The sequence below is a fragment of the Spermophilus citellus genome, assembly GCF_964194105.1.
Source record: "Spermophilus citellus genome assembly, chromosome: 3".
In the NCBI taxonomy this organism is placed as follows: Eukaryota; Metazoa; Chordata; class Mammalia; order Rodentia; family Sciuridae; genus Spermophilus; species Spermophilus citellus.
The window spans coordinates 167,218,184-167,231,990 of NC_138184.1; the positions used below are offsets into that span (position 1 = coordinate 167,218,184).

At 39.5% G+C, this 13,807-nt stretch overlaps 1 protein-coding gene across 3 annotated transcripts in view; it reads left to right on the top strand.

Moving 5' to 3' along the window:
• The window catches only part of CACNA2D1 (calcium voltage-gated channel auxiliary subunit alpha2delta 1), a 483,532-nt gene that overhangs the window by 86,608 nt on the left and 383,117 nt on the right, over window positions 1-13,807 (top strand). For all 3 annotated transcript variants that reach the window (XM_081286479.1, XM_081286480.1, XM_081286478.1), the window contains exon 2: window positions 518-599. In XM_081286479.1, coding sequence (XP_081142605.1) covers window positions 518-599 — 82 coding nt within the window. The remainder of the gene's footprint in view (window positions 1-517; window positions 600-13,807) is intronic.

Genomic DNA, 13,807 nt, shown 5'->3' on the forward strand with positions numbered 1-13,807 from the left:
AAAGGATATGTTTATAGAATATTTGTGTCAGCATATGTCTGTATTTATCATATGGTATAAATGAAACAACTAAATAAAAGAATTAGAGCCATTATCTCTGGTGGGATTATTCTTCCATTTTTCGAATAGTCTGCATTTATTGTACTCTCATTATTATATTCAGCGGACTTGTATGCAAAAATACAGCATTTGTAATTTAGAATGTTCTACTTAGTAATATATTTATTACATTTTAAGAAAAATAAGCAAATGTTTGCCTTCATATCATAGAAGACATCCATGTCATTTTTCCTCTTTTGGATTTGTGGATGTTTTAGCATCCTAAACATTTGTATCTAAAGGTTGACTGCTTTGAAATTGGAAGGTAGAATGGGAGGGTGGACATGTGGGAGCTAGGAGGGAGAAGAAAGATCTAAGGACAATTTTTGAATTATCTGAAGCATAGATATAAAATATCACCATGTGACCTTGATTTGCCAAAGATGTGATAGAATATTTTTCTCTCTGATTTCTACAGTATCAAGTCATGGGTTGATAAGATGCAGGAAGACCTTGTCACACTGGCAAAAACAGCAAGTGGAGTCAATCAGCTTGTTGATGTGAGTAAAATCCATCAAAGGAACTTGCTAATTTGAATGTCCTTCTGTTTTCTAAGAAAGTGTGTATCTATGTTATAGATAGAATATGGTTTTTCCTGTGGATCTAGAAGTGACATTCTGAGAGAAACTCTTGCTACTGTTAGTTATTATGAACAAGAGTGCCACCCCTAACAGTTAATGAAACTCACCACGCTTTACAGTTTATACCAGTTTTACAGTTTACACCAGCTCTCACTTAGATGAGTTCCTGATGTGTGTATGTACCAATATTCACAGTTGGGTGCCATGTGCATGTTACCATAGTGTTTCCATTCCTCAGAATATATTTCTTAGATAGTGATGACTTCCAATTCTATAATGGTTCTTTTGAATATCCTCAATGGAAACTCATCTTTGTTCTTTGAGGATAGATTTTATTTTAAAAAAATGAAAAGTGTTTATAACCATGTCCAGAGATTGGAATGATCAATTGAGATTGCTAATAAAGATTTTGGTGCAAGAAATGGAGATACAATAAAAGGTGATTTTTTTTTCTTATGATTTCTAAACTGGTTGTGAAAGTTACTTTAAAGTTTTTTTTGGAAAAGGACATGAATATGTGATATAAATATTTTATAGAATCTTAGATTATTTTTCATGGGTTAGAGCATTTATATATATATATTCTGTAAGATTAATCAAAGTTAAATGTCATTTGTATGGGGTCTCACAAATTCAATTTCAGTGTAAGTCATGTAATAACTTTTTGTTACATGTACTCTCACCTTGTGTTCTTAGTGATACAAGGACCCTGTTTATATTTTAAAATGTGGTGGGTTGATTAAGTGAAATGGTATATGTTTTGACTGTGACCTAGCTCATGGAGTCAAGTGTGGAATTTTATATTTGTAGCATTGTTGGGTAATCAGAAAATTTCCAATTTTGGAGCATTTTGGATTTCACGTTTTTAGATAGGAACATTCACCTTGCATGTGAATATTCCTCTCTGAGAGAAATGGAAACATATTGATAAGTTAAGTATAAGACTTTAAAATTTCTTCTGAACCTCTTTATGAAACAATTATAGAATTAAAAACAGAAGAGTTTTTTATTTGTTCCAATTAGTTATACATGATAACAGAATGAATTTTGATTCATTGTACACAAATGGAGCACAACTTTTCATTTCTCTGGTTGTATTTGATGTAGAGTCCCACCATATGTGCAGTCATACATGTACCTAGGTAATGATGTTCATCTCATTTCACTATCTTTCTTACCCCCATACCCCCACCCCTTTCCTCCCTCCCCTTTGCCCAAAGTTCCTCCATTCTCCCCATGCCTGCCCACCCCTTTATGGGTTAGCATCCACTTATCAGAGAGAATATTTGACCCCTGTTTTTTTTTTTTGGGGGGGGGAGGGTTGGCTTACTTTGCTTAGCATGATATTCTTCAACTCCATCCATTTATCGCAAATGCCATAATTGTATTCTACAAGAGAGTTTTCATTAAAACTAATATTAGGTTGAGCATATTTAGACTTGGGTCTCATTCCCGAGACATTTCGTGTGTGTGTGTGTGTGTGTGTGTGTGTGTGTGTGTGTGTGTGTGTAAGCAAATGGTTCAGAAGAGATTTCAAATCCGAAGAATTTCTGGTCTCAAATCTTTTACATAAGGGTACTAAGCCTGTATCTGTGAGATAAGGATTACATTTGGAAATGAAGGGTATTTCTTGTGAACACCAGTGATGAAATTTAATTCTAATCAATCCTCATTGAGCACATAATGTGTTCCAGGCACTGTGCAGGCTACCAAGAGTAGACAAAGAAACAGTTTCTTTTCTCAGTGAACTGACACAGCTCATCAAAAATCCCCAGTGCTTGGGGTGAAAAAATGCCTGAAAGCTATTGTAAATTGACAGTAGGAATCTGTAGTGATTCCCTGGGGAAGATATGTTACACTGAGAAAGTGTGCAGCATATAAGTGAGACTGAGCAATGGGATTTGTGGATCTTCCAGCAAATATTATTTATTAATTTTCATTTAAATACTGTTTAAATTGACTAAGGACTTTCATTCAACCACAAGGAGAAAAAAAATGACAAATGACAGATTCTGGTTTTAAGTTACATGATACTTTTTATTGACAGATTGAGATTAAAAATAAGCTCTTGGAAACCTTTCAGTGCCTCTCTAGCCTCAAAAACCACTTGCTTGGCTGACCTCGTTATTTTATTTCATGTTATGATATGAATCTTCTATTGCCAAATCTGTGTTTTGCAATAAAACATTAAGTAAAAAAATTTCACCAAGTTTCCATTAGGTCTTAGGAAGTATAGATGGCTTAGAAGACTGTAAAATTGTATGAATTAATGACTTTGTCTGAATTAGGATAAAAAAGTAGATGGAAAAGATGAAAATCCCCATAATTTTTTTGTTTATGAGGAACGTACCTCAATATAGTGGCAGATGTAGTATATGTAAGAGAATGACATGTTAGGGAAGCTCTCTCTCTCTTCCTCTCTCTCTCTGTTGTGTGTGTGTGTGTGTGTGTGTGTGTGTGTGTGTGTGTCTGCATTGGAGACTGAGCAGAATTCGCTACAGGAAAAATAATTCAGGTATTAGGGCACATGGAGAGCATCCTCTTACAGGATAAGTGATCCCATTGCTTCCTAACTTTTCCTAGAGAGAAGGTCCATGATTTGGGCAAAAGGAATACATTTTTTAAGCCATGTAAACTTGAGGCAAAAACCGCTTGAAAGATAACATTGTTGAGAATGAACTTTGAGCTAAGTTTGGGGGCATTGTTGTGGGGTTTTGTTTATTATTTTTGAAGTGCTGGAGACCAAACTTGGGTTCTCATGTATGACAGACACTGACACTGAGCGACAGACATCAGAAGTGTTGAATGCATGCTGAGGACCAGAAGTTGAAGGAGGGGAGGAATTAAATAGGTCCCTGGACCAAAGTTAATATTGTAGAAATTTTGTTTCTTCACAAATCAATTAACGTAATTAATTTTACTGGCTTCACAGATAAAGCCAGTTTTACATGAAGGCCAAGAACCAATGTAATGAGCCACATTGCTAAAATAATACATCCTTGTAGTTTTATGAAAATTGCTTAATGGGGTCATAAAATATCAGTCTGGGGAAAGTTGATTAATGTTATTGAATGCATTCAATACTCTTAACAGATGTGGATTTTACGTAGGTTTCTTGCCTATCTTCTGTTAGGAATCAAGAGTGAGGAGGCTTAAGAAGTATTGCTGACCCTAATACATTAAAGTTTTAAAATATCTCTTATTGAATTATTATTCCATTATGTAATCATTTGGAGCACATATGTCCATCAATTGGTTCTGTCAATTGTTAGCTTTATAATTTGGCCAAGGTAATGTTATGGAGTTGTTGGAATGATGATACAATCCATATAAACCACAAACTGACATATAAACATAACTCTGCAAATATCATTCATTTGTTGAGTTAGTTAAATGTATCATATTGTACTAGTGGGGTACGGGCTGAGTTGATGTGACACAGACAAGATCAGTACACACTTTTCTCCCACATTGCAGTCTAGAGGTGAGCAGAGTATGGTTAGCTGGGAGTCCCTGAGATCCTCTCAGCTTGGGTTTCTAGTCTAAGGTGATCCCTTCAGTTGCTCTTATTTCCCAGCCATCAGGTAAAGAAAGACAGAGTAGGAGAGCAGATACCCAGGCAGTATAAGATGTTTACACACATTGCAGTAATGAGAGCTTAGTCATGTGGTCTCATAAACCTAGACAGGTGACAAAGAAGGAAGGTCTTTACAGTAATGTGTCAAATGAAAATTCTACCACAATGGAAGGGGCAGAACAAATAGTGGGGAGATTAAGCAATCTTCCATTGATTCCTATTATTATCTGAATATTACTTTTGTGTGAGTGCTGTATCTAAAATGTATTAGTGCTTTGTTAATATAGAATTGAAGCTTTATTTATAAATTTTAAAGATTATAGATCAATAAAAAATTGAGTGACTGGGGTTGTGGCTCAGTGGCAGAGCGCTTGCCTAGCATGTGTAAGGCACTGGGTTTGCTTCTCAGCACCACATATAAATAAGTAAAATAAAAGTCTACTAGTAACTAAAATAATATTAAAAAAATAAAAAATTGAAATGTATCTCCAGATTTTGGAAAACGTTTTTAAACAATCTGAGTTATAGGATATTTTATTATTTCTACACACACACACACACACACACACACACACACACACACACACATCCTTGTAGCTCCCATGCTAGTAAATGGAGAGGGAGAGGCCAATAACATGTTTATAAATAAATAACATTTTAAATATTAAAGTGTTTGTAATATTTTTGAAAACAATGGTTTTAGTGGTTGGCCATCAACCAGTGTTTAATTTGTTAAGAAAATACATCCACTTAAAAATATAACCAAATTTTGACCAATATCAGATTCATCAAATATTCTAAACTAGTGGGTACTATATAGTCATGAGAATTTGCTTCAGAAAAAGATTTTCAAACAAAAAGTTGATGAGTAGAAACGATTGTCTTTTTCTGGGCAATGTACTTTTTCTTTTTTTTTTTTAATTTTTTTTAGTTGTCAATGAGCCTTTATTTTATTTATTGATATGTGGTGCTGAGAATCGAACCCAGCACCTCAACATGCTAGGCAAGTGCTCTGCCACTGAGCCACAATCCCAGCCCTGTGCAATGTACTTCTGAATCTAACAGAACTCTGCAAATATGTCAAAATCTTCAGTCACTACATTTGATTGGCCCTGCCCTGGGGACAAGTAACTGCAACAATGTAAGCATTCTATAAGGACCTCAGGCCCCTTCAGGACTTCTCTCCTAGCCTTCTCTTTATTACAGAAGGAAGGCTTCCATAATTGTCATTGCATTTGATCACTTAACTCTTTATTAACTCTTTCATCTCTAAGGGGAGCGTGTTTGGTATTAGGAAGCAGGAATGAAGGCTTTATTTTTATTTTTATTTTTATTATTTTTTTATTGGTTGTTCAAAACATTACATAGTTCTTGATATATCATATTTCACACTTTGATTCAAGTGGGTTATGAACTCCCATTTTTACCCCGTATACAGATTGCTGAGTCACATCAGTTACACTTCCACTGATTTACATATTGACATACGCATGTCTGTTGTATTCTGCTGCCTTTCCTATCCTCTACTATCCCCCCTCCCCTCCTATCCCCTCCCCTCTTCTCTCTCTACCCCCTCTACTGTAATTCATTTCTCCCCCTTGTATTATTTTTCCTTTTCCCCTCACTTCCTCTTGTATGTAATTTTGTATAACCCTGAGGGTCTCCTTCCTTTCCATGCAATTTCCCTTCTCTCTCGGTTTCCCTCCCACCTCTCATCCCTGTTTAATGTTAGTCATCTTCTCATGCTCTTCTTCCCTACTCTGTTCTTAGTTATTCTCCTTATATCAAAGAAGACATTTGGCATTTGTTTTTTAGGGATTGGCTAGCTTCAGTTAGCATAATCTGCTATAATGCCATCCATTTCCCTCCAAATTCTATGATTTTGTCATTTTTTAATGCAGAGTAATACTCCATTGTGTATAAATGCCACATTTTTTTTATCCATTCATCTATTGAAGGGCATCTAGGTTGCTTCCACAGTCTTGCTATTGTGAATTGTACTGCTATGAACATCGATGTAGCAGTGTCCCTGTAGCATGCTGTTTTTAGGTCTTTAAGGAATAGACCCAGAAGGGGAATAGCTGGATCAAACGGTGGTTCCATTCCCAGCTTTCCAAGAAATCTCCATACTGCTTTCCAAATTGGTTGCACCAATTTGCAGTCCCACCAACAATGTACAAGTGTACCCTTTTCCCCACATCCTCGCCAGCACTTGTTGTTTGACTTCATAATGGCTGCCAATCTTACTGGAGTGAGATGATATCTTAGGGTGGTTTTGATTTGCATTTCTCTGACTGCTAGCGATGGTGAGCATTTTTTCATGTACTTGTTGATTGATTGTATGTCCTCCTCTGAGAAGTGTCTGTTTAGGTCCTTGGCCCATTTGTTGATTGGGTTATTTGTTATCTTATTGTCTAATTTTTTGAGTTCTTTATATACTCTGGATATTAGGGCTCTATCTGAAGTGTGAGGAGTAAAGATTTGTTCCCATGATGTAGGCTCCCTATTTACCTCTCTTATTGTTTCTTTTGCAGAGAAAAAACTTTTTAGTTTGAGCAAGTCCCATTTGTTGATTCTAGATATTAATTCTTGTGCTATGGGTGTCCTATTGAGGAATTTGGAGCCCGAACCCACAGTATGTATGTCGTAGCCAACTTTTTCTTCTATCAGATGCCTTGTCTCTGGTTTGATATCAAGCTCCTTGATCCATTTTGAGTTAACCTTTGTGCATGGCAAGAGAAAGGTATTCAGTTTCATTTTGTTGCATATGGATTTCCAGTTTTCCCAGCACCATTTGTTGAAGATGCTATCCTTCCTCCATTGCATGCTTTTAGCCCCTTTATCAAATATAAGAAAGTTGTAGTTTTGTGGGTTGGTTTCTGTGTCCTCTATTCTGTACCATTGGTCTACCCGCCTGTTTTGGTACCAATACCATGCTGTTTTTGTTACTATTGCTCTGTAGTATAGTTTGAAGTCTGGTATCGTTATACCACCTGATTCACACTTCCTGCTTAGCATTGTTTTTGCTATTCTGGGTCTTTTATTTTTCCATATGAATTTCATGATTGCTTTCTCTATTTCTACAAGAAATGCCATTGGGATTTTGATTGGCACTGCATTAAACCTATAGAGAACTTTTGGTAATATCTCCATTTTGATGATGTTAGTTCTGCCTATCCATGAACAGGGTATATTTTTCCATCTTCTAAGATCTTCTTCAATTTCTCTCTTTAGGGTTTTGTAGTTTTCATTGTATAAGTCTTTTACCTCTTTTGTTAGGTTGATTCCCAAGTATTCTATTATTTTTGAGGATATTGTGAGTGGAGTGGTTGTCCTCATTTCCATTTCAGAGGTTTTGTTGCTGATATACAGGAATGCCTTTGATTTATGTGTGTTGATTTTATATCCTGCCACTTTGCTGAATTCATTTATTAGCTCTAATAGTTTATTTGTAGACCCTTTTGTGTCTGCTAGGTATAGAATCATGTCATCTGCAAATAGTGATAATTTAAGTTCTTCTTTTCCTATTTTTATGCCTTTAATTTCTTTTGTCTGTCCAATTGCTCTGGCCAGTGTTTCGAGAACTATGTTGAACAGAAGTGGTGAGAGAGGGCATCCCTGTCTTGTTCCAGATTTTAGAGGGAATGCCTTCAATTTTTCTCCATTCAGAATGATGCTAGCCTGGGGCTTAGCGTAGATTGCTTTTACAATGTTGAGGTATGTTCCTGTTATCCCTATTTTTTCGAGAGTTTTGAACAAAAAGGGATGCTGTACTTTGTCGAATGCTTTTTCCGCATCTATTGAGATGATCACATGGTTCTTATTTTTAAGTCTATTGATGTGGTGAATAACATTTATTGATTTCAGTATATTGAACCAGCCTTGCATCCCAGGGATGAATCCTACTTGATCATGGTGTACAATTTTTTGATATGATTTTGTATCCGATTCGCCAGAATTTTATTGAGGATTTTTGCGTCTAGGTTCATTAAACATATAGGTCTGTAGTTTTCTTTCTTTGAAGTGTCTTTGTCTGGTTTAGGAATCAGGGTGATGTTGGCCTCGTAGAATGAATTTGGAAGTTCTCCCTCTTTTTCTATTTCCTGAAATAGCTTGAAAATTATTGGTATTAGTTCTTCTTTAAAGGTTTTGTAAAACTCTGCTGTATACCCATCCGGTCCTGGGCTTTTCTTAGTTGGTAATCTTTTGATGGTTTCTTCTATTTCCTCAATTGATATTGGTCTGTTTAGGTTGTCTATATCCTCCTGTCTCAATCTGGGCAGATCATATGACTTAAGAAATTTATCGATGCCTTCACTATCTTCTATTTTATTGGAGTATAAGGATTCAAAATAATTTCTGATTATCTTCTGTATTTCTGAAGTGTCTGTTGTGATATTGCCTTTTTCATCCTGTATGCTCTTCGTTAGCAAGGCTAAGGGTCTGTCAATCTTATTTATTTTTTCAAAGAACCAACTTTTAGTTTTATCAATTTTTTCAATTGTTTCTTTTGTTTCGATTTCATTAACTTCAGCTCTGATTTTAATTATTTCTTGCCTTCTACTTCTTTTGCTGTTATTTTGCTCTTCTTTTTCTAGGATTTTGAGATGAAGTATGAGATCATTTATTTGTTTTTTTTTTTTTTTTTTTTAAGGAATGAACTCCATGCAATGAATTTTCCTCTTAGAACTGCTTTCAATGTGTCCCATAGATTCCGATATGTTGTGTCTGTGTTTTCATTTATCTCTAAGTATTTTTTAATTTCCTCCTTAATGTCTTCTATAACCCATTGATCATTCAGTAACCTATTGTTCATTCTCCAAGTGATGCATGATTTTTCCTTCCTTCTTTTATCGTTGATTTTCAGTTTCATTCCATTATGGTCAGATAAGATGCATGGTATTATCTCTACTCCTTTATATTGTCTAAGAGTTGCCCTGTGACATAATATATGATCTATTTTTGAGAAGGATCCATGTGCTGCTGAGAAAAAAGTGTAACTGCTTGATGTTGGGTGGTATATTCTATATATGTCAATTAAGTCTAGGTTGTTAATTGTGTTATTGAGTTCTATAGTTTCCTTATTCAACTTTTGTTTGGAAGATCTGTCCAGTGGTGAGAGAGGTGTGTTGAAGTCTCCCATGATTATTGTGTGGTGGTCTATTCGACTCTTGAACTTGAGAAGAGTTTGTTTGATGAACATAGCTGCACCATTGTTTGGGGCATATATATTTATGATTGTTATGTCTTGTTGGTGTATGGTTCCCTTGAGCAGTATGTAGTGTGCCTCTTTATCCCTTTTGATTAACTTTAGCTTGAAATCTATTTTATTTGATATGAGTATGGACACTCCTGCTTGTTTCCAAAGTCCATATGAGTGATATGATTTTTCCCAACCTTTCACCTTCAGTCTACGTATATCTTTTCCTATCAAATGTGTCTCCTGTAGGCAGCATATCGTTGGGTCATGTTTTGTGATCCATTCTACTAGCCTATGTCTCTTAATTGGTGAGTTTAAGCCATTAACATTTAGGGTTATTATTGAGATATGGGTTATCCTTCCAGCCATATTTGTTTATGTATGTTACTGAATATGGTTTGTTTTCCTCTTTGATTATTTTCCCCCCTTTACTGTCCTACCTCCCACTGTTGGTTTTCATTGTTATTTTCCATTTCTTCTTCCTGTAATGTTTTGCTGAGGATTTTTTGGAGAGATGGTTTTCTAGCTGCAAATTCTTTTAACTTTTGTTTATCGTGGAAGGTTTTAATTTCATCTTCCATCTTGAAGCTTAATTTTGCTGGATACACAATTCTTGGTTGGAACCCATTTTCTTTCAGTGTTTGAAATATGTTATTCCAGGATCTTCTAGCTTTCAGAGTCTGTGTTGAGAGATCAGCTGTTATCCTGATTGGTTTACCCCTAAATGTAATCTGCTTCCTTTCTCTTGTAGCTTTTAAAATTCTTTCCTTATTCTGTATGTTGGGCATCTTCATTATAATGTGTCTAGTTGTGGATCTCTTATGATTTTGCACATTCGGCATCCTGTAGGCTTCTAGGATTTGGGATTCTGTCTCGATCTTCAAGTCTGGGAAGTTTTCTCGAATTATTTCATTGAATAGATTGCTCATTCCTTTGGTTTGGAGCTCTGTGCCTTCCTGTATCCCAATGACTCTTAAGTTTGGTCTTTTAATGTTATCCCATATTTCTTGGATGTTCTGCTCCTGGTTTCTTAACAGTCTTGCTGAGCTGTCTATGTTCTTTTCAAGTTGAAATACTTTGTCTTCATTGTCTGATGTTCTATCTTCTAAGTGTTCTACTCTGCTTGTAGTATTCTCAGTTGAGTTTTTAAGTTGGTTTATTGCTTCCTGCCTTTCTAGGATTTCTGTTTTTTTTTTTTTTTTATAACCTCTATCTCCCTGTATAGTTGATCTTTTGCTTCCTGGATTTGTATATGTATTTTATTGTTGAAGAGATCTTTCATTGTCTGATTTTGCTGTCTAATGTCTTCCTTGAGACTCCAGATCATCTGAAGCATGTATCTCCTGAATTCTTTATCTGACATTCCCTCTGCTGCAGATATTACCTTTTCTAACATTGAGTTGACCTGCATTGCTTGTGGTCCTTTCTTTCCTTGTCTCTTCATACTGTTCGCGTTTCTTTCTGCTTACTGAGACTGTTGTGTTATTGAATTTTCCCCCTATATATTTGTATTACTTTTGTATAGTTGCAAAGTCTCCCGCGCAGGCGCGGGCAGGGGCTCTGCTCCTCCTCCAATTGGGGCACTGTGCCTACCACATCGGCAGGCCGCTGGGCCTGTTCTGCTGGTTGGTAGCAGGTGCGCCTACCTTGCAGGCGCGTGGGGCGGCTCTGCCACTCCCAGGTTGCTGGGCCTGACCTGTTGGTTGGTTGCAGGTCCGGCTACCTTGCAGACGCGGGGGGAGGGTGCACACCTATCTGTATTTAGACAGTTACGCGAAATGGAGGACGTAATGCTTGGGATGAAAGTTGGGGGGAAGGGGAAGGTAGGTGCTCTTGAAAAGAAAGAAGGAGAGGGAGATAGATAGCATAGAGGAGAATGGGAAGAGCAGTAAAACTTGGAAGGGGAGAGAGAGAGGGAAAAGGGAGAGAAAAAATTAAAATGAAATAGAAAATAAAATTAGGTCTTAGAGATCCATTTTCTTCTCTTCCCGTAGGCAAAGCTGTGCCCTCCGGGCTGAGTTTTGCCTTCAATGTGTCAACAGCAATCCCTGTAAGGCGGTTCCTGGGAGTCTCTCAATCCTGTTGGTCCAGAGCTGTTTCATTTCTACGGCCCCTCCTCCCCTTCCTCCTGCCAGCCAGCCAGGTTCTGCTCACCGGAGGCAGTTCCCCAATGATTTCGTTACACTTTCAGCCCCACCGAGTGCTCTATTTCCCTAACTACTGAGCACTCTCTCTGTCATTCATCTAAGCCCCAGTGCTGTGGAGCTGTGGTCTGAGAGTCAATTGTTTAATTTTTCCGGACCCCTTTGGTGGGCACACCTTCGGAATCTGGCAGCTAAGACCATTGGTGTCGCTGCTGGTGGTAATAGGAGTTGGGGGTCAAGGATCCCCTCTACTTCCCTCAGCCCCTACAGTCACAACCACACTGCTGGCGGTAGGAGGAGTTGGGGTTCTGGAGTGTCCTCTGTTTCCCTCCGCCCCTACCGTCACACCCTCTCAGTTCGCGGTTGGGGGATTTGGGGGTGGGGAGTCTTCTCTGCTTCCCTCTGCCCCTACAGTCATGCCCTCGTCACTGGCAGTAGGGGGAGTTGGGGGTCGAGAGTCCTTTGGCCCTTACGGTCACGCCCACGGAGAGATTTTGAAGTTTCCCGGTTGTTTGTATCTGGTGTGGGTGGGAGTCACACTCCTTCTAAACTAGATTCCGCTGGGAAGGAATCTCTGTGGCCGAACTTTGGTGACTTCCCCTCTCTGCTATGGCGGGCCCCTGGCTCCTTGCCGGAGTGTCCGAAGGGAGGGGTGGAACTGGCTTGTCTCTGGTCTGACACAATCTCTGGTTTTAGTTCCCAGTTCGCTATTTCGTAAAGGGTTGGTTAGATTCCCTTCACGCTGTCTCACGGGGGGAGCCGTTCGCCGGGTGGGCGGGGCTGTTAGAAGAGCCTGGTGGGCGCGGGCTGTCTGCTGGGCCAGGCGGGGACACTTCTCACTGTGCCGGGCCACCGGGTGCTGCCTGTAGAGCCGGGCAGCTGCGGCCGCGTGGCTAAGATCCGGGCGGGCGGGGTGGCCGTTCGCTGAGCGAGAGCGGGGCCTCCCGGGACGGCGAGATGGCGGTTGCCGTCTGCGGGTTCGGGCGGGCCGCGCCGCTCGGGGCCGCTGGCCGCTTTGTGAAGCGGCTGGTGGCCGCGGGATTGTACCTCTGCACCCGTCGGGGGGCCGCCTGTAGAGCCGGGCAGCTGCGGCCGCGTGGCTACGAGCCTGGCAGGCATGGTGTCCATTCGCAGAGCGAGAGCAGGGCCTACCCGGGACGGCGGGATGGCGGGTGCCGTCTGCGGGTTTGGGCGGGCTGTGCTGCTCTGGGCCGCCGGCCGCTTGCAGAAGTGGCTGGTGGCCTCGGGACTGGACCTCCGCGCCCGTGTGGCCGGCCAAGATCCACTTGTCTGGGACAAACTGACACTTCTAATAAACCTACCAATTCCCGGCAGGTCCTCTCTTAACGGAATTTTGCTAGAAGTTCCTCAGTAGGTAGACTGCCGCTGTTCCAATGGGTCTTTCTGATCCCGTTAATGTGGAGACATTGGAATCGCTGCTTCCTCGCCGTCAGCCATGTTGGATCCCTGAAGGCTTTATTTTTAAAGAGGTCAAGTTTCTCTTCATTCCAAATAGGCTTGTTTTCCCTGCAGGCAAAGGGTAGGGAGGGAGTCCCAGCAGGATCTGTATTACCTGAGCTAAGTGAAGTGACTGGGGTACAAAATTTGGAGAGGCATTTGCTCTGAAGCTCATTAACATGCCTGGTCCAGAAAGAGTAAGGATCTGCTTACATTTTGTGCCATTGGCAGCTCACTTCTTCTCCCTGGCCATGGCCCTGGGGATAGGGACAGGGAAGGCCTTAAAAATCTCTGTGTCTTCTATACTTCCTTGTGGGATCCACAGCTATTTGCACTCTTTGGCCCTCTACTCAGTGGGCCTCTGTGATACATTTTCCTCCCTGATCCTTTTCTTGTCTTCTCTTTCAGATCCCTCTAGGCTTTTCCTTTTGGGTTGTAGGACTTTGGACTCAGACTGTGTGGTGTGTGTGTGTGTGTGTGTGTGTGTGTGTGTATGTGTGTGTGTGTGTGTACATGTATTCTTCTAGTGGTAACAATATGCATTTTGAAGTATTCACCCACAATGTCTGACATTGCTCCCTACTTCCCTTCTGTAACATTTAGAATGCTGTGTTATCTTCTGACAATGAAGGGTGTTTGGGGAATCCCAATTTTTTTTTTTTACTAACATATTATTGTGTCCCCCTAATTATCTAAGAAAGTCAAAATAATCCATGTCGCATTGTTGTTATAAGGCTTACTTCTTAAA